Below are 22215 nucleotides of genomic sequence, written 5' to 3' on the forward strand. Positions count from 1 at the left end.
GTAATGCCGTTGAATGTCAACGGGAGATGGTTAGATTCTCTCTTCATTAAAATGGTCATTGCCTGGCGCATTTGTGGCTCGAACATTACTTGCCACTTATCAGCCCAAGCCTGGATGTTATCCTGGTCTTGCTGCATCTGGACACGGACTAGTTCAGTATCTGAGCAGTTGTGAATAGTACAGAACATTATGTAATCATCAGCGCACATCCCCACTTCTGACATTAGAATGGAGGGAAGGTCATTGATGAAGCAGCTGAAGATGGTTGGGCCGAGGACACTACCCTGAGGAACTCCTGCAGTGATGTCCTGGGACTGAGATGATTGAGCTCCAACAACCACAACCATCTTCCTTTGTGCTAGATATGACTCCAAACAGCAGAGAGTTTTCCGCTGATTCCCATTGACTCCAGTTTTGCTAGGGCTCCTTGATGCCACACTCAGACAAATGCTGCCTTGATGTCAAGGGCAGTGACTGTCACCTCACCTCTGGAGTTCAGCTCTTTTGTCCATGTTTGGACCAAGGCTGTAATGAAGTCTGGAGCTGAGTGGCCTTGGCGGAACTCAAACTAAGCATCAGTGAGCAAGTTATTACTTGGCAAGTGCTGCTTGATGGTACTGTCAACGACCCTTTACATCACTTTACTGATGATAGAGAGTAGACTAAGGGCAGGTAATTGGCCGGGTTGGATTTGTCCTGCTTTTTGTGCACAGGACATACCTGGGCAATTTTCTACATTGGCGGGTAGATGCCAATGTTGTAGCTGTACTGGCACAGCTTGACTAGGACCTCGGCTAGTTCTGGAGCATAAGTCTTAAGTACTATTTCTGGAATGTTGCCAGGACCTATAGCATTTGCAGTATCCAGTGCCTTCAGCCATTTCTTGATATTATGTGGGGTGAATTGGATTGGCTGAGGACGGGCATCTATGATGCTGGGGACCTCAGGAGGAGGCCAAGATGGATCATCCACTCGGCACTTCTGGCTGAAGATGGATGCAAATGCTTCAGCCTTGTCTTTTGCACTGATGTGCTGGGCTCCCCATCGTTGAGGATGGGGATATTTATGGAGCCTCTTTCTCCTGTTAGTTGTTTAATTGTCCACCAACATTTATGACTGGATTTGGCAGGACTGCAAAGCTTTCATCTGATCCATTCGTTGTGGGATCACTTAGCCTGTCTATTACATACTGCTTCCACTGTTTGGCATGCAAGTAGTCTTGTATATTATTATTATTACTATATTATTATTATTATTACTATGTTATTATTATTATTACTATGTTATTATTATTACAGTCCATTCCCGGTCATAACAACTTGTTTGTTTAAAAAAAGTCTCCTCATCTCTGTACTGGCTCTATTGCCAATTACCAAAAACCTGTACCATATAACCATAGAAAAATTATAGCACAGAAGGAGGCCATTCAGCCTATCATGTCTGCGCCAGCCGAAAAAACTAGCCGCCCAATCTAATTCCACCTTCCAGCACCTAGTGCATAGCCTTGCATAGACTGGATCATCCTCTGCCATTTCCAGCGTGATGCTACCAAACACTTCTTCCCCTCTCCTTTCAGCATTCCAAAGGGACCATTCCCTCCATGACACCCTGATTCACTCCTTAATCACCCCCAACATCCCTCCCCTTCCCACACAAGTGCAGGAAATTCAACACTTTTTTTTTCCATCCCTTCAAATGTCCCTTTAAATGCCTGAAGAGCATAGAATTGAAAGCAGTTTGATGGGCTTCACTGGTCATGCATGGCAGAGGGCTGACTATCTGTGCAAGACATCATGGACCTAGTGCAACATCTCAGTCACAACCTTCGGCCTATCAAAGCTTCCTCATACACTGCCATCCTGCCATTTCCTGGTAGCTGTTTCTTTTGCAGTAAACACTGCTGCCTAGGTTAGTACCCATAACAGCACATGTGCTTCAGATGCCGTTAGTTCTCTTTCCCTTGCCTCTATTACACTGCAATAGTTCTGGACTGGTACTCCAGAGGCCAGGAATAAAAATCCAGAGAATGTGAATTCAAATCTCACCAGGGCAGTTTTGAGAATTTGAATTCAGTTTACAACATTTAGAAATTGAAAAAAAAGCTGTTATCTGTGAAAGTGACCATTAAGCTGCTAATTGTGATAAAATTCCAATTTTTCATGCTTGTCCTTACAGGAAGGAAACCTGCTGTCCTTACCTTGTCTGGCCTCTATGCAACTCCACTTTCACACCAACATGGTTGACTCCTAACTGCCCTCTGTAGTGGCTTAGCAAACTACTCGATTGTGGCAACCAGCAACACCCACACCCTGAGAATGATGAGGAAAAAAATGACTGCTGCATCTATGTTCTCAGACATATGGGGCAAGCTTTTAGCAGCCCCTCAATGTCATGGATTGTGATGGGAAGGCCCGTAAAATGCTTGCAGGAGCAGTCCGCCATGACTCACAATGCTGAGAAGGCCCCGCCACATATTACCAGCAGTGGCGAAGCCTTGGTGGAGCCCCCACCTGCCGCCAAGTGGCTGGGCCTCAATTTCAATATTAAAATTAGCAGAATGAATATTGAAATGAATTTACCTGGTCCCGGCAGCCGTCCCACAGCGATTTTGCGGCCGCAACTTGCACACCTTCGGAACTCCGTATGGAGTTCCGAGGCGAGACTCTGGTGGGGAGGGGAGGACTAAAATATTCGAGGGGGGCGGGGGAGTGGGAAAACATTTTGTATTGGCTGTGGGGATGGTGGAAAGGGATTGAAGGGCAAAAGTGACGAAAGTACTTTCTCTTTAAACATTCAAATTTTTGTTAAGGGCTTGTAGCCCTTTAAAAATGGTGCCAGCGCCTGCACGGTGGTGCCAGATGCCATTGCCAGGGGCAGAGCGACTGTCCCCTCTACGTCATCGGGAGCGGCTGCTTTGCCCCCTCCATATAAATGAGCACCGCACAAAATATCGTGGGAGCTCAGCGGCAGTGCTTCTGTGTCGGAAGGCCGCCGGCTTCAAATGCACCGCCATGAAGTGCAGCGCGGTAATAAAATTCAGCCCCATGTTGTATACTATTCCCTTCTGTCGCTGCTGCACTGGTGGTTGCAATTCTTATTTACTAACTCCAGCATTCAGTATTCTATAGTTTTCAAAGAAAGGTAGAGCTGTTCTCTCTGGTGTCTTGACCAACCAGCATCACTAAAACAAATCATCTGGTCATTATCATATTGATGTTTGTGGGATCTTGCTGTGTGCAAATTGACTGCCGCGTTTCCAACATTACAGCAGGTTTGCGACATTACAACAGCTTCAAAAGTACTTAATTAACTGTTAAACCCTTTGGCACATCCTGAGGTTATGGAAGGCACTATATAAATGCAAGTTCTCTTTTTCTCTTACACATTCAAATCAAAAAGTGAATATTTGAACAGGAGTGAAGTATACACTTTTCAAGTCAATATGCAGTTGCACAACGCTGCATGAATTCATCATGAATGGTTTTAACAAACACAAATAAGCTTTTATTTGCCCTAAATTTGCTAATGCTCATTAATCCATATTTGGTTTAGGGATTTCAGAAATATGCTAAATACAGAGTAATGGCCTGTTTGCACTCAATATCAGTAGTACATCGCCACTTATGCATGTCTAATTTCTTGAGAAGTCTAATGAACAGCAAAATACTGCCCATGTTGTTGATTCCACTGCTATTATCCCAGTCTCAGGTGGTTGCTTTATTAGGTATACATGTTTTATTGTCATAAAACAGCATTTACACTTCTCCTTAACATAGTAAAAATAGGAACCGTTTTGCATCGAGCCATGTCCTTAGTGAAAGCTGAAATCTACAAAAAGAACTGATAAGACCAACAAGAAAATGTAATTTTAATCCTCTATCACTAACATAACAAAATGGGGCTCATTTATGGAAATTGGCCTCGGATGCACATATTTTTATTGATGTTGAAAATAACCGATTTGTCAAAACATTCAAAAGGTAGCATTCTTCCCATGAATGCGCTGATACAATATTGATATTGGGCCAACTTTTGCTGTCAAAATAACAGTGAGGCAAATTGTGTTTGCTGTTATTTGTGAGTAAATGGCACCACAACTTCAGGCAAGAGGCAGGCATGCGCTTAAATGCCAATATCCAAAGTTGCTGTCCGAGTTGTCATCAACTTCTCAAAAATGGCATTGCAATCTCTGCCTCACCATTGAAATGCATTTGAAATGTGTGAAGTTGCTGTCTTTGTGTGGCAGATGCAAAATAAATTCGCTACCAATGATTAAGTCTTGTCATTGCAAGTCATCCATTACAACAACAACTTATATTTATATAGCACCTTTAACATAATAAAACAATGTGATAATTGTTTATTACTGCCAATCCACCTTTGTGCCAGTGAAAATTAACTATTATAAATGTGCAGTCTCGTTCCTTTAGTTTTTCCTGTTGTTGAAGAGTTTATAAATGTCAAATTTAAAAAATATTAAATACTTCTGCTTTGTCTTTTTTTTTGTCTCTCAATCCAATCTTTCTTACTCTTTCCATTTCTCTTTCAGTACCTGATTTGACATTGAAACTACTTACTCTAATTCACACTTCCTTCTCAGTCCTTCCACTGTTAATTTCACAATCCTTCAATCTGATTGGTAAAGGAGACATGCAGTTGCTTGCCCTGTTCACTCAGGTTCCAGATGCCCCATTATCAGCCCACACTTGCAGCAACTTGTGAAAAATATTAAAATTTAACATGCACGTATAAATCTAACGGATGGCAGATGTTGTTAGATGCCCTACTACAGCAATATGTTGCCATTGTTTTTAAAAGTCTGAAAGCTTAACCCTTTATGTACTTAATTTGTTGTGTTATCCATTTTTTATATCCTGCAATCACGTTTACAAATATTCAGTTACATGATGAGTAATAACCTACTGGTGCATATTATCATCTATTATATGCATTTAACCAATATGAAGACTCACCAGGGCAACCAGGGATATTGTGAATAACACTCCAAAATTCCAAAGGAAATTATCTCACTGCTGTTTTTTATGATTCAGGATTCAGATATGGTGTGATTCCTGTACCATGTATATTTGTAAATTAAATACAGGGTAGCATATTGTATTTAGTTTATTTAACATCTTTATTAATAATGTTATATCAGAAGGTTTGAACATCAGTAGAGCTGGGATCTGTTCCTCTGATACAGTTCTCAATCACTATAATTTGTATGAACAAGCTGCTTAGTTACCTTGAATAATCTGGAAGTTCAAAAAGCTGGAAATTTCAGTTCAATTCCTCTAACCAATCCTCTTGCATATATTCCATTGGGTGTTCCATGTGGAAAGGCAAGCTTCTAAACACAGTAATAGCAAACTAACAACATTCCCTTCAGATAATATAGTTCCTGCACCACTCAAAGGTTAATTTTGTCAAAGTGACAGGCAAAGGAAACATTTAGAACAGATTATGTGAATACATCCAAAATCATAAAAGTGGAAGAATGGTATATGGCACTTGGCATTCATAATTGTAACATACTGGAGTTCCACACATAGTTAAAGTAAATTATGACTAAAAACTAATAATTAGATTGCTTACTATGACAAAATGGGGAACACAGATATATGTGTGTGTGCGTTTCTTCATTCAAATCATTTATTGCATCAGAACAAATAAATCAATATAAACTCATTCATTTTAAAATGTACGAAAAGTGTAAAATAAAGTGGAGAAAGATATTTAATTGTTTGAACTTTGTTAATCGTGAATATAGCAAAAAAATATATAAATCTATCCAACAATGAAAGGTACTCTGTTGCAATATTTCAAGAAAATAATAGTGTGTAGGTATATAAAGCTAGAAATTGCAACCCTATCAACTCCTTTGATGATCTTGAACACCACAACTGCTCTCATAAAAACTGCTGCTGAACATTTTGGCCCTTTTGTAACTCTTGTTTTTTTATTTGCGTATAAGATTCACATCTATATTTGGAGGCCCCAAACCTCAATGTGTAAAGGTAATGTGCTATATGGATCAGGAAGATATCTGAATTTGATCAGGGCAGGCTTAACTGATCTCAGATAGTTGACAGTGGGCTCAGCAATTAGGCTCATCATGCCTGGGTAATGAGAGAGTGGAAAACAGAAGCAATAGGCCAGGGTTACCACTCCTGATTGTGTCCAATGACCACCAACCACATTCTGCACCCCCCACCCCCCCCCCACCTCCCCCCCCCCCCCCCCCCCCCCACTCCCCCACTTCTCCTCCACCCCACCCAACCCTTCCTGGAATGGCACATGTTGACTTTGAGAGAGTAAAGCTTATCTGTGATGAGCCCCATGACAGAATAGCAGGCCGATGCTCATTGCTTGTCCTCACCCATGAAAAATGATCAGTTAGATGAAGTACCAGAATTGGCAGTGTCCATGAAGCTGCATTGTAATATACTCTACTGCCTTCAAGAAAGGAGATATAAAAGGAGAGAAAAATTAAGGATATATTTTAAAGAGTATTAAAAAAAACTACAGAACAACTCAGGATCTTTTTTCACTGAAATATTAAAGAACACAGAAAACTTATTCACCCTGATTTTTTTTATATTTTATAAAGCTAATGTATTTAAATGCAATCAAATTAACTTTCTTTTGTTATTATTTCAGTAAGAATTACTATCTATTCATATATGTCAGCTAGTTGGGTGAACCATCTTCTTAACCTATTGAGACAATCTGTTCCAGTAATTGTAAAGTTATCTTATAATTGCCTACATTGTGCTTTTCTCTGAAATGGATTATGATTGCTAATTAAATACTTTTTTCTCATGATAAGCATCAACACATTTTGTGTAGCCCTAAAAGTGCTTTGTCCAAGACATTGTGATACAATTATATCTATTTTGCAGCATTGTCTCTAGGCAGTATCGGAGTAAATGTGTCAGTAATGACAGGACACTATGATTTTGTACAGCATTATTAATATAAACTAACGTCAAGCCCAACATAGATGTTAAAAAGGAAATACTTCCCAAGCAGAGGAAGAAAAGTTCACAGGAAGTGAGCCAATAAAACATTTGACTAAATGTGAACACTGCTAACGCTTTGCATCAAAACTGCCAGTTTCCATTTATTTTAAATCTACCTGAATTCTCATCAGCTTACACTATGTATTTCAGTTCTCTGTGACTCATCATATATTTCCCTTCTTAATATTGAACAGTGTTTACCTTGTGAGTGTGCTACTGTGGTAATCACTATTATTTTTCTTATTCTCACACATAATCCTCATATACTCCACTCTATAGTAACAAGTATTAACTTCTTGTAAAAATCCTGGAGAAATGATTCAACAAAGAATAAAGACATCAGACAATCTATTGACAGAGTGAAATGAAACAGCAAATTGCTTGATAAGATGATCCTAAACATTAGAAGCAAGTTAGTTGTTTTTTGCAGCTGTATGTTGAATTTAGTGCGGAAAGATATACTGGAGTGTTTGCATTAATCTGATCATGTAAAAGATGAATAGTTTTAACATTCTAATGAAAAGAGAAAATCTTTAATTCTTTAATAGCTTGCCACAGACATTTTAATACACACACACAAGTGTATAATATATATTATGTATGTGTGTATATATAACATATATCCGTATATAGATGTGTAGACGTATATGTGTTTCACTTTGAGACAAATGTCAAAACCATTGCTTGTTTACATGGGCAAATGAATGCAAATGTGTCTGTATATAGAGACAGAAAGTGAGATAGATAGATAGACAGACAGACCGATAGATAGACAGACAGATCGATAGGCAGACAGATAGACAGACAGATAGATAGACAGACAGACAGACAGACAGACAGACAGACATACAGACAGACAGACAGACAGACAGATAGATAGATAGATAGATAGATAGATAGATAGATAGATAGATAGATAGATAGATAGATAGATAGATCACACACCAGAGCGGTTTGTTGAGAGATGCACCCAAGTCCATGATAGACCTGCATCGCATTGCTCTCAGGAGCCCCTTCCTCTTTTGTATTACAATTGCAGATTGGTAGCTATTGGTTACTTCAGTATCAGATGCCAAGCTAGTCAATATATGGAGTACCATCACTGAACAGTGATTTTACTGATGAACCTGAGATAAACCCAGATTTCTACATGGTGCACAAAATTAGGCTTTGTTGTTATTGGAATAAAATATACAGCAAGGGTACATCAGTCTTCCGCATCAATGATTAATTTGAGCCAGATGTCTGCATGACATTTTGTTTGGTGACATGATTGGAAAAATACAGAATAGACTTGGTTCAAATCATATAAGCACTGATATAGAATACAGAATGTTATGGAATCTCTATGTATTAATATAACATGATTTGGTTTATGATGTAACAACAGTCCTCAAACACCAAAATGGATCAACAGGGATATCTTATCTAGCTCTTCACCAAACTGGAATCTCGTGTTGCTTACAAGGCTGTCTATTTATTGTGCTGCATTAATTAGTTGCCATTTGTTCATGTATTATTATGGAGTAGTTGCCAAATAAAAAAATACAATATGAAATCAAAGAAGCAAATATTTTTTCAGAAGAATTATATTGTTTCATACACTTTTGTCACTGTAGTATCATTAAAAGTTACGCACTCACAAAACCAATATGTTCAAATATGACAAGAAGTTTGAATACAAACAGTTCCTGATTCCATCTGTTGGTTTGAAAGTAATCTTTAAAGTAATCCACATTCAATGGGTTTAAATTGTGAACTTGAGCGAAAATAATTTTAACATCCATCATCAAATAAAAGGTACTGAACTTCAATTTAAAGCTGCAATCCCTGTCAAGCAGACCTTTGAAAGTATTAAAAGACAAATTCAAAAGATCTTCATAAATCCTGCTGCAACGGATTGTTGAATATCCGTTATAATGTACAAAATGATGTTCGACTAAATCTCATTTGAGCTCAAAATATAATAATTTACCGCTGTATTATTTATTTTTTATTTAAATACATACGGTTTAAACATTTGGCCCAATGTAATCTCACACAGGTTCAACAATTTTTCCAAAGTACTTTCAACAGACTGTAAACTGCCCCTTAAAACTCCAATCCGCTAGCAATATAGAGAAGTATAAACTTTCATGTGATGGGGTTATTTTGAATATATACTTCTCATTTCTATTGCGAAACAATGATAAAACAATGAATCAAAAATACCGACCCAGAAAATATAAATTGCTTTACTCGAATAAATTAAGCCAAAACATTGCCCAAAAGAAAACAACACCACGATTATCGAGTTTCGCGTAGCAAAATATAAGGCGACACATAGCTAAAACAAACACCATTATTTAACAGATGCAGTTACAAGGTAATGGGAATTGGAAGGGTAAATATTATCAGCACAGGCTTCGAGCTAATGCCTGGGCGAATGGTCCTAGTTTTAATTTAAATACTTGGATTGAGGTAAAAGTATGTTGTGTGGGTGGGTGGATGATTTCTCAAAAACTCCCTGTCTGTGTAAAGTGTACTTCTTCCATATTTCTCCCCATTTATATCATGTGTCGCGTCGTCGATCTATACATTGTGTTAACAGAATGGGAGATGGGTGATTCTTACGGGAGCTGAACGCGTCTTCAGTTTCTGTACAGTAACTGCGAAATTGCCCTGTCACACCCTGACATCCGACCTAAACTTATAAACTAAAACATTCCTATTCACTCACTTATGTCTAACGAAAAAGAAATCGTGGCGTCCCTGGCCATTATTAGGACAGTTATTCCGGTTATACAACTAATGAGCTTTCATTGTCATTATGGATGATTCAGTGTGTCGTTTAGACCACGCTTCTTTCCTGCACTGTTACACACTGCATGCTTTTTACTGGTCGTAATATCACAATGAGGGATTACAAATACGAACTGAATTCACTTCTAAACATCCTCTTCTAATTCCCTGGAGGGAAAGAATTGTTCTGTGCGTAACGACGTCGTTAGCCCGTTCTTTTCGAATGCAATGTGTGGCTTTTGACAGCGGCCAGCCCGATTCTGTTTGTGTGGCCGCTCACCTGTTCAGTAAGAATCAGGATTGACACCATCGGAGAGAGGAATAAAGCGAACCAGATCCCCTGCAATCCTAGTTGAATTATCCAGAGTTAGCTAAATATGTATTCATTCCTCTCCGTATTAAAAAGAAAACTGTTGAAAATTAGGTTCTAAAGGAAAATACAAAAACGCTAAGCTCAGAAAATGGGACAATGATAGTCGGGTTCTTTCTAAACCAAACATGTCTGTATCCTAATTGAAGGAGACAGCCAATGTGCAAAGCACTGTTGAGTGTTGAGATAGTGATGCACAATGCCTGGTGTCTTCGCGTTGCTCTGTGGATCATTACATGCGAAATATATCGCGTGAAACAATTTAGCTTCCCATTATATCACCATCCCAACTGTTCAACATATTTCACTTAAAGTGATGTGACCGAAGTGTGCTCCGACTGTCTTGTAGTTAGGTGAGGCGGAGTATTGAATAAGCAGAGTACAGCAAAAGTGATTTCAGATTCTCTTCATTTGCCGCAGCAAAGGCTCAATGGGGAAAGACCACTGTGTAAGGTCCCCCCACCAAGCTGAATAGAGGGGCTGGATCCAGGGGAAACCCCTCGAACTGCATTGGGAAATTTTTCGTTTGCTGTAAAATGTAAAAATGTATCTGGCATGACAAATGAAATGGAAGGGTTGTGAGGCAACTCATGATTGCATTGAAAGAAACTGATCTCCCTTGCAATGTTTGTATTTTTTGGTGCTGTTTGAAACTGTTTGGTAATGTATTTTTTACAGATTCCTATGAATAAAGTATATTTTGGAAATAATTTTTTTTTTTAGCGTTCTTAAACAATGTCCAATTTTAAGTTACTTGTGTTATTTCTTAAATGATTATAACCACGGCCTATTTGTTCAACTTAAACATAAAGAGCAAGACTTATAGTCGCAGTGTATCGATATTATACGGCAGCATTGTAGGCTATCTACAGCATCTACACTTTAACAAATCGTAACGGAGCACGTAGCTGAAAGCTTTGAATGGCAGCCATTAATGTACATAAAGTTATTCTTTAACTTTGTTGAAGGATGCCTGAGAGCCCACAACATGGGTTGAATCCGATATAATTCGCTTATGTATGTTCAGTGTTGTTGCCCGCTTTATTATATACAATTTCTAAATTATTAACTTTGCGAATTTGTTTGCGTTTTAGAAAATGCATCTGATATCAGTGCTGAAAAACAAGTTCAAAGTGAATCAGAAATGGCATTGACTTGACAATGTGCTCTAACGAAATTGCTCTTTTATTAGCAGAGGTTTTCATATTCCATATTGTAAATTCATTTAAACAAACTAAATAATTCCTGTATGTGCATTAAAAACTATCCGCAAACATGTCGTGCCTTTGTAATTTTAGATATTACACTTTCCAACCTAGTAAACCAAAAAAGGCGGACTTTTCTCTCCAGCTATTTAAGACGCGCAGACTTCATATTTGACTAATTTAACTTTTATCATTTATAATTAGATCTAAGGCACATTGGATCATTCCAAGCGCTTGATAAGGAATTATTTGACAGACAACGGTAGCCAATATAGGAGCACAATTTCATCATTTTTACTTTCATTGGTGTCAGATAGAAATTATTATATGAACTCAGTAAATGTATTAGTAACTGGGAACAGATTGTCCATCAGTAATTTTCCCTGATCATCCTGCAACATATCTGATTACCTAGATGACAAGTTCCCCGTCTCATCCTGTCGTGTTAGTAATAGAAACAGACTCTTTCTTCACGTTTATCTTAGACAAACATTGTGATTAACACTTGCAGGATAACTATATGTGGGAGATCTGTGCATTTCGTTATCCGGCAAAGCAACAATACGATTGTGCGTTGAAATCAATCAGGTAATGCTGGAAAAACACACAGCGTACCCCTTCATCATCTGAAAAAGGGCAGGGTAATATTTAGGGTCGGGGTCTTTCCTGAGTTCAACCCAATGCATCTACAACTGAAAGATTAACCTGTCATTTCTCCTTGCGGCTCCTGTGGATTTCTAGCATTTTGTAGGTTTCTTTTATTTAAGCGCAGCCCAAGCCACATTGGACGGTTAACGAGAGAAATTATATATATAAAAATAAATATCATATATTATACAGATAATATGTACCACAATTATCGGTTAATATATATTAACATTGTGGGTAACATATAATTGGATATATTAACCGTAATGATGTGTGACTCTTGGCGTCGCATGACTAGACAAATAAAGTCGTTCCATTTTACTGAAGTACAAATGGAGAAGTTTTTCGAGTCTGGTCAATTTTTGAATTCATCACGATAGCTTAAAACTGCCCATATTTCCCCCCTTTTCAGTGTAGATTAGAATTTACACACAGGAATACTTGTGCATTTCATACATTAATCTTGACCCCAGTTTTATTTCAAACACCTTTCCTCCTCCTCTAAAATAAAGCTTTTGTTTTTTTAAAAAAAAAGATGTTCTCATTCAGCATTCATAACGATCAGATTTTAAACCATAGCGCGAATTCCGGCCAGATGTTCAAAAGGTAATTTCCTGCGGAGTAACATATTTTACAATAATTAATTTCAAATTTTGTTTTTTTGGCTGCTGTTTGGGTCTAGAACAACTCAGAATCAATAAGAGGAAGTGAGTGGCAACCTCTGGGATAACCATTTATATTGGTAAATACACAGTATTGAGAAAACTGATTCCTGTGTGCAGGTCGGATGAAACCTCAGAACGTCCACGGTCATGTCGCTGCACAGATGTTGCTGGGCACATGGTGTCACATCTTAAAGAGACTGTGGTCTACAGCTCATGCGTGTTGTCACAGTAAATCCATACGGGGGGGGGGGGGGGGGGGCTCAGTGTGGTTTCTGCAAAAAAATCAGTTTTAAATTAACTAATAATAACTGCAAGATGTCGTTTTTTTTAAAAATGCTTTGATTTTAACGAGCATTAGACATCTGATTCCAAATCCAAACCAAAAAGGGAAAGAAATGGTGTGTGGGTTTTGACATCAGTTCCTAATTGCTTTACTGAGGGACAAAACTGCCCTTTTTGCTCGTGTTGGTGCTTTATACTAAATAAATGCGACGTTGCAAAAAAAAAATGACTTTTAAAAATCACCTTGTCCAGTTAACAACCAAGTACGTAACTTGACATCAGGGTATAATATACCTGTAGGTTTTGTGATATGTAAGTTAAGTCATATTTAAGTTAAGAAATGATAAATCAAACCAGCTTTCTGTAACTCAACACGTATTCGATGACTGTCGTGAAAGAATGTTAATTCAGATAAAAATCACTTTCTTATCACATGACGTGGCTTAATTTTAATTCAGAATTGTGATTACTAATAATTTACTCCCATCCCGATAAAGACAAAGAGAACCGAGTTTCTGGATGGTATCGTGAATGGTAGTGAGTTGCTTTGAGAAATAGTTTGGAAACTTGATCAACTTATTGACATTAAGATATCTTGTTATCTGAAGCCATGTAAACCAGCCAGCAATGGTCGATCTGGCATTAAGTACTTGTTTTGACAGAACAATAATCAGAAACACCCCGTGCATTTATCAGCATCACTCTCCCGCTCTGTCCTCCGTTGGACCTCTTCGAAAACTTCCCCGCAGCGGAGGAGACCTATTCCCAAGTAAAAGGGTGCTGACACTGCTTTCTTGCAAACCGCACTGACGGTGCTTGTTTCGGGGGGAGGCATGGATGTGTACCCGTGGTTAAAGTGGGCCAATTCTTAGCCACAAAACGATTACAAATGGACAAAGCCACGCGGCAAATCAATCCCATTTTAAAAACTCCTAACTTGCTTCCTGTAGTGTACTGCAAGACGATAAAAACTAAATGAATAAACCACGGAGTTAGATGATGAAGACCAAAACTGTCATTAAAATGGTAAACATAAGAATGCAGGAAACGTATTATTCAGCAATCGTTTGGAATATTTTCTCCACCGGTTTGTTCATTATTCAGTAACACCAATGGATTGTATTCTAACTATAATTTATGGACTTAAAATATTTGCAACTCGATTTTTCTACTTTCCTGCAGTTACTTTGAAACTAAAAGTTTGTAGACAATCCCATATTTTACACAGAATAGGCTGGCTTCCCGCTGTCTGGGAGTTGTTCCTGAATGGACTGAACTGACAGCATCAGCAGCAGTCGGAACCCTGTCACAGTTCCCGCCGAGGGAAGGGGGCGACGATATATTATTATTTTTTCTGATAAAAAGCTATTTAAGCAGCCGAATCCGTCAGGAGCGTGGTTCTAAAGAGTAGCGATTACATTAATACCTAAACAGTGTAACTCGTTTCTCGCCAGGATCTGTGCTTTTCCCTAAAATAAAACACTTGCTGTATTGAGGCTTTATTTATGAGTCAGTCACAATAACTTCATACAAATCTGTGAGTGCAAGGATTGGGACCTCAGTGCAATCTATTTTTAAAATCATGGCTAACTTATTCGCTTAAGAAAAGGTATTAAAGCCTTATTTTGGGAGGTAGGGTTGTGTACCTGCCACGTGTAATCTTTCCCACCTCACTCCGATTAACAGACTCGGAGCTCCATCAATGCAGGAATTTGTTTCTTCTCTGGGCTGGCATCGCATGAGTGTTACAATCTTTATTTGTAAACAACCTCGGGATGACCCTCCCCTTTCGATTCACACGAAGATTCATGTCAGCCCCATCATGTCAGTATCCGTTTAACATTCATTTAGCCCCTGTCTGGATCCCAGACTCCCTACGACCTGTTTGGTTCGGCACCAATTGCCGCATCTGCTTGGCTCGGTGGCCTTTGCAGCCTGTTGGTAGCAGTTCTCCTGGACACACCACTCCGTACAAAGCTTTATTCACTTTTAAGTTGTCTCACTCACAAACCACATGCACTCAGCAGTCATCGCCTGTTTAAAATAAAGAGCACAGAGAGCTTATCAAACGCTCGTCTAACCATCCAACTATAAACCATCACTGAAAACACACTGGCATTGCCCAACACTTGTATCTTCATGAAACCGATTACACGTTGTTCGTCTTTTCGCAATTTATACGCAAGTGGGTTGCTTGAATTAGAATAAAACTGATGTCGTTAAACATGGAAAGACACCGAAAGGGAGCAGGTTACCCCACGGTCTGTTAGAATACGCCAACCCAGGCAATAAATACCCGAGGATTTTTTTTCCTTCGATATATTTATACTCTGCGTGGACATGGTCACGCGGGCACCTAGTCTATGTTACATCTACAGAAATACATATTCCATTAAAATTTGTAGCCTAAGTATCTTTGTACTGAGATTGAACGTTCAGTGTAGATGGTGTTCTAATATGTAATCGGTTCTACCTACCCCATGCATCGATTGCTCGAAGTCTTTCTAGTCTTCGACATAATATTTAGTTGTGTTTTTGCTTCGACAGCGAGTAAGGGACTGTACTATGGTTTCTATCTGTGAGATGCGCCGTCAGCATTCTGTCATTCCCACATCTCAGAAAAGATTGATATTTTTGTTCGACTATAGAAACAACATGCACACATTTATATAGACACATTACACACGTATAAAGGTTCAAAATGAGAGTACTGAGCGGCAAAGGGGTAGTACAGACACGTTGCAAATCTTTGTCAAATGCTCATTTAAGCGTCAGAAATATGGAACTGATTTAATTGAAACAAACAGCCGCCTGACAGCACATTACAATGGCAACTGATATTTACTCAGTGTGGGTATTCTAGAGGATGTGAAGAAGCTGTACACTGAACAGGGGAATAGCAAGGATAGCTAATGCATCAAACAGAGGGGTTTTGAAGTTTCTAAACCCAGAACCACGTAGAACATCTGTTCATTGTTTCATCACCAACACTTGTTTTGGATTTATCACACGCAAAGTAATCCCAAGCAATGTCACCGTTTTAACCAGTATCGTTCGTGTTTCAGATACATACATAGTATATAATTATCTGACTATGTTACTCGCCACGCCCTTTCTCTAATCTGTTCGAAGCATTGACAAAGAATGAGCATTTCATTGGCATCTACCAGGAACACTGAAGAAATATCAAGCCACCGATACTTAACAGACCTTGGTTCATGAATACAGAGCCGTTCTTAAAGAAATTTCAAAATAAATTAAGCAAAGTTATGCAAATCAAATTGCTGTCAATATTTCAGTGCAGGATACATTAAGAACATAGGTTGAAGGCAAAGCGCTTTCAGATCAGAGTTTCAAGCATTTAAACAACTTGGTTATTTAGAATTAAGGTTCACAATGCACATCTTCATGTGGTTTAAATGTGTGGAATGTTTGACGATCTCCACAATTGCAATAGGACTTTTATTTAAAGATACCATTATCTGATTCACTAAGTTTTAGCAGTATTGCAATATTGTCGTTTTATTAGGTTGCAAACAGGAAATGCAAACAGAACTGGACCTGATTATGTCTTCGCAGTATCTCTCAGGCAGTGGGATGCATGAAAGTTTGAATATAGAGACCAAACAAAAATAAATTACTTTATGCAAATAAAAACCCCATCATGTTATATATTAACTTCATAATTTCATATCTTCGTGAGTGCAAACATGTTTCCTTTTCCTCCCTCCCGCTATATCTTTTGTCCTGAAAAATGCAATGAACGAGGATTAATTGATTGCAAATGGTCTTTAACGGGAAAGGGAATACTATTTCGCGCCTCCGATCTGCCTATTCCAATGGGTGGACATCAGATTAACCAGCAAGTAATCAACATTCTCCGTTGATAAAGAATTCAATTCAAAACGAAACCAAATTCGTGTGGCCGAATGACGCGAAAGCGCCTTTTTTTTAAAATGGTATGGATTTTAACAGGATCTGGCGGGACACAATGTACTTTTTGTAACAGAAAGTGCTCACAGAGGCAGGTGAAGTTCGAGTTAAAAGGTCGTGACACTGATTGACAGTTTGTACTCTGGGTTTTATGCTGTTTTACCCCATTGACAGGGGCTGGAAATCTAACCAAAAATAATTTACAAATCCGAGGCAGAAAACAAGTCCTTTTCTTGCAGATTGAATCATTTAACACTAAGAAGGAAATATTTATTTGATATATATATGCTCCGGTTAACAGTAACCCAGAGCACCCTTGTGCTTGCTCAGTCCCTCTCCCATGTCCGGCCAGTCTACTTGTTTGAATTGGCCTCTTTTATTCTGCTCCTTGGATATATGGTATAATGTGACCACTGTTCTCTCTTTTATTTCTCTCTCTATGGTAACCAAGATCATCGGCGCAAAAATGTGTCTATGAATAAGGAAATCAGCATAAAAGGGCGTCTGAGAGCCGCATCTGTTACACTTGGAAAGTTAGCGCCTGTTAGTCTAACATGAAAGAGCCAAGAGGGAAATTCCTCCATCAGTCCTTTTAAAAACACAGCACAGATAACGTGACAAATCGAACTAAAACAACCAACCGTAAATCCAGCTTCGGCAACTGATGTGATCGTCTAACCTTTGTGCGCTACATTTGACGAAACAACATTATAAATTAAAATTACGGCGTTCAGAGGTCAGATATTTGACTGTTTATCAAATTAAAAGTGCTTTCCACGATGTTTTACTGTCAATTTTTGACGCCTGATATCTTCTGCTACTGTGATATGATGTGTTGCATTGTTTGATAACGCGCCGATCTTTCAGTGACTTTAGAAAGTTACTTGTTCTGAAAGATTTGGGTGACAATGCTTTTTCCCCCTTCATCATGACCTTGAAAATGATAGGTTCGACAAGTGGAACTGGTCTAGGTCTCTTTCCCCAGTCTCTGTATCCCGACAAGGAATATTTTTTAAAAACCGTTTAGTATCACAGGACTCAAGCTTTGCTGGAACAAGATCAGGCCAGCATTCAGAGGGAATCTCCTGCTACTTGCTGCTATGTGCTTCACACGGTAAGATGCAGAGACGGATTGCCCCGACACTGGTGTACTGGTCCCTGTATTTAGAATTGACTGCAATCTGTTTTTCAATGATGTTATTGCATTGTTTGCCTTTCGGCGTGAGCCATCAGGCATACTCATTCTCGCCCATAGTCAATGGTAAACATTGCAAATTAATTTGCCAAGCACTTTTAAGTTCTCAGAACAATAGCACAACAGATGCACTGCTAAAGCGAAAAGGTTGTCAAAAAAAAAACAATCTCCATTATCACACTGTTGAGAACGTATTACAAAGCCGCATCTTTTAAAATATGAAAATGAAAGCATACCGGAGTGCGGCCTATTGCAGTGCATTAACAGTGAACTGGAAAATACTCACCTATCACACACTGTAGATCCTTCGAAATTTTAGCACAGCTGAATTTAGAGAAGGTGTCGTCGGCAATGGCTTAGAGCTTCTGCCGCCGTTCCTTTATTTTGCCCTAAATATATGAAAATGTATGCAAATTTAAAGCAATCTTAACCTAGGATCTCTCGTTGTATTTAATGGAATTTCAAACCAATAGCTGGACTCTGAAGCCGTTATTTCGATGTCAAATGTAATTATTTTGCGTACCTACATCTTAAAATGTCTATAAAAATCGTTTCCTATCAGGCTTCCAAGGAATAAGGGACCTAATGAACCAGGTCCTGTGGTATTAATTTCTCGCTCGCATCGTACTGACTATGAAAAGGCCCCTTCCTTAGAAAAGACTTACTGATATAAATAATTTCCGAAGGCTCAATAATTTCCGACGGCTCTGTCATTAAGGGAATTCCATGTTCGCCGCAACCAGGGTCCAGTGCCGGGATTTGACGCTGTGCCGCACACAAATATGCACATGATTTACATCTTTAATAAGCAATTATGTTCTAGTCGTCGACATTTTGTGCTCTAATTATTATATTATAAAAGGCGTAGAATTAATAGCCAAAAGGCGGCCTAACAGCTACAATTTTTAACTTTCTGCGTGAAATCAAAGTTGCGAACCCATTGCCCAAATACAATCTGAGCTGACTGCACGGAAAATAAGCATTCGTTGTTAACACCAGCTCTATAAAGTGCACATTAAATAACCATCCAGGTTACTTGCTGCAAGACAATTTGAAACGCTTGTTCTCTCAAAGAACGTGCAAAGTTGCAGATTGTTTGCTCCACAAGAAATCTTAACTTTTCAAAAGAAGGTTGCATTGTGTTTTAGTTTATTTTAAGAACTGGAATGGGGGCGGGGGAGGGGGTTTGTTGGAGGAGAGGTGAGGGATTTCTGAATCCATATAAAGTTCTGGTCAAAACTTGCCAGATTGAAAAGGACAAAGTGTGCGTGTTGAATGAAGAGTTAACCATGGGAAATGGCTGAGGGAGATGTGAGCTGTCAGTTACCCAGCGGCTATCCAATGGGCTTCGGCGCTTGCTTGACTTCCTCATTGGGTCCACAAACGAGATTTGGAGTTTTATATATAAAAAACACACACACGCAAATTTGGAGCGGGTGCTCCACCTCTAACATCCTGATTGGTCGTCAACGTCATGACGCCAATATCTCTGGGCCCGTTCCTCGCCTCGGCGTAGTTTACAATTGGTCCAAGAGGGTGCCTGTCATTGACCTCCCTGGTGACCTCCTTACCTCAGCTTTGTTGTCAAAGGCTGAAGCTGTTCCCGTCTGCAGGTTATTATTACTGAGGGATTGGTTGGGCCATGGCCACCGCAGCCTCCAATCTCTACATGCCGAGCAGTAGTATCCTCACTTCCAACTCCATCGTTCACACCGAGTCGGCGGGCATGCAGCAAGCGGGCACCTTTCGGAGCCATCAAAAACTGATCCAAAGTGATTATCTTCAGGGACTCCCCAGCAACGGGCATCCCCTCTCCCACCAGTGGGTGACGGCTTTACCTGAAGGCAGCCCCTGGTCCACGGCCATAGCAGCAAGTCCCCTGAGCCAGCAGGATGTGAAGCCTGGCAGAGAAGATCTGCACACTGGGGCCAGTCTGCACCACCGCTCGCCCCACATAGCCCATCATTCACCGCATACAAATCATCCGAGTGCATGGGGAACAACTACAGCTCACAACTCATCCATAACGTCGGCCGGGCAGCCTCTCAATATTTACTCACAGCCCGCATTTACAGTCAATGGCATGCTCGATCATGTCGGCCCACCGCCTCCTTCCAGTGCAGTTGGCCAGAGCATGCACCCGGGGCTCAGGGACAACACAGAACACGGAGAGCTCGGGCACCACCACTGTCACGATCACTCGGACGAGGAGACCCCAACATCAGACGAACTTGAGCAGTTTGCAAAGCAGTTCAAACAGAGGCGGATCAAACTGGGCTTCACCCAAGCAGATGTGGGACTGGCACTGGGAACCTTGTACGGGAATGTCTTCTCGCAGACAACCATCTGCAGGTTCGAAGCGCTGCAGCTTAGCTTCAAGAACATGTGCAAACTCAAACCCTTACTCAATAAGTGGCTGGAGGAAGCGGACTCGACCACGGGCAGTCCGACCAGCATCGACAAGATAGCGGCTCAGGGCAGGAAGAGAAAAAAGCGCACTTCCATAGAGGTGAGTGTCAAAGGTGCTTTAGAGACCCATTTTCTCAAGTGTCCCAAACCCGCAGCCCAAGAAATCTCGAGTCTAGCCGACAGTTTGCAATTAGAGAAAGAAGTTGTTCGGGTCTGGTTTTGTAACAGAAGACAGAAAGAGAAAAGAATGACCCCGCCCGGCTTGCATCAACAGGACGAAGTATTTTCCCATAGCGTTGATTCAGAGACCCCAACACACCACGATCTTTAACAGCAGCCGTGACAATGATCACTGCTGGGGCTCGCTGGAACCGGGACTAAGAAATGAATCGGAAGCGCTTTTTTAAATTATATATTTGACTGTCACAATGAGGGAGGAGGCAGAGAAAAAAGTTGTATATTACAAAAAGTCTGCAAGCAGGCGATATTCCTAAACTATGTACAGTTAGCAGTCGTGTTGACATTGTCCACGTCTGCGGTGAAGAGAGCGTCATCAAGGACATTGTTTTACCGCAATTGTGGTTAATTGTTTTGTTCAGAGAAGGATTGCAGTCCGACTGTGTGCCTAACACCTATCAGCGCCTTGGTTATCTCGGCTATATCAGGTGAATCTGTTGCTATGGATGGCATTACCCTTCCCCCACCCCCCGCCAAAAACCTTTATTTCTATAACTGGTTAGAAGCTGTTCGACCTGATATCAAAGCGTGCAGTATTATTATGTATTGAACTGGTCTGTAGGAAATGCATACATATGGTTTAGCCTCGAAAATAGTTTCACTACAGGCTCAAGATAAAATAAGCCGTTAACTGGAAACAATTTGCAGCTTATTTCCAAATTATCCTGCTCCTCACGAACATTACTTTTCAGTAACTGTGAAGTATTTGAAAGGCTTTGGGACCTCATTTGCCCTAAATTTTATTTGAAGGGAATTTTTGTGGCGTCTCAGTTGCAAAACGATTAACACTGCCGTGGAAACCGCTGGTAAAGGGACAGAAATCTGGCACTTTTTTCACACAAGTATCCGTCTCTACATTCGTCGAGACATTTTATTAGCATAAACAGCCAGCGATTTTGCCAGTGCGATTTGAAGCGAGTTCTCAGAAACCTGCCATTTTTAGAGGTGGGGTGGGGGGGGGGGGGGGGTGGGGAGAGAGAAACTTTTTAAATTTAAAAAGACGGATCAGATGCTGATCTGAAATATAAGATATTTTCTTTAAATGTTTCTTTTTTCAACAATTATATTTGGATTACTTATGGAGGCTGCGAACAGTAATTTATTTTCCTCAAATTTTGTATTATGTTTTTAAAAGACAGAATCACGCGTTAAAAAAGCAGTAAAATGTTTGTTGTTTAATAAATTATATATTTGATGTCAGATTTGATTGTAACCCGATTTAAGTTTGTGATTTGGTGGCAAGAATTTCATTTTGGTGTACAGAGAAATCAGATCTGTTCAAATAAATTTGTTATTAAAACTATATTGTGTTTGGAGTTGTGTTTAGTATCCCCTGTCCCCCCAGTATCCTGATAGGTTAATGCACTCTTTTACAATCAGAACTTTTTTGTTTTTGTTTTGACAATTATTTCACAAATTTAGAGGGGAAAAGTTTATTAACTGTCGCAATATCTGAGCATGGAGGTAA

The 22215-nt window shown here is 39.7% G+C and overlaps 1 protein-coding gene and 1 long non-coding RNA gene across 3 annotated transcripts in view; one reads left to right on the plus strand and one right to left on the minus strand.

Moving 5' to 3' along the window:
- The window catches only part of LOC137377938 (uncharacterized), a 259765-nt gene extending 241305 nt beyond the window's left edge, over window positions 1-18460 (minus strand). Inside the window, exon 1 of one of the 2 annotated variants that reach the window (XR_010976523.1) lies at window positions 18388-18460. This is a non-coding gene — a long non-coding RNA (uncharacterized lncRNA). The remainder of the gene's footprint in view (window positions 1-18387) is intronic. The other variant, XR_010976522.1, reaches the window with a different exon arrangement.
- A 1181-nt stretch (window positions 18461-19641) lies between these two features.
- LOC137377939 (POU domain, class 3, transcription factor 4-like) lies at window positions 19642-21677 on the plus strand. The gene has a single exon (XM_068048003.1). The coding sequence runs from the start codon at window positions 19744-19746 to the stop codon at window positions 20839-20841; it is 1098 nt and encodes a 365-aa protein (XP_067904104.1). The 5' UTR covers window positions 19642-19743; the 3' UTR covers window positions 20842-21677.
- The last annotated feature ends 538 nt before the right edge of the window (window positions 21678-22215 follow it).

The sequence above is a fragment of the Heterodontus francisci genome, chromosome 15 (assembly GCF_036365525.1).
Source record: "Heterodontus francisci isolate sHetFra1 chromosome 15, sHetFra1.hap1, whole genome shotgun sequence".
NCBI lineage: Eukaryota > Metazoa > Chordata > Chondrichthyes > Heterodontiformes > Heterodontidae > Heterodontus > Heterodontus francisci.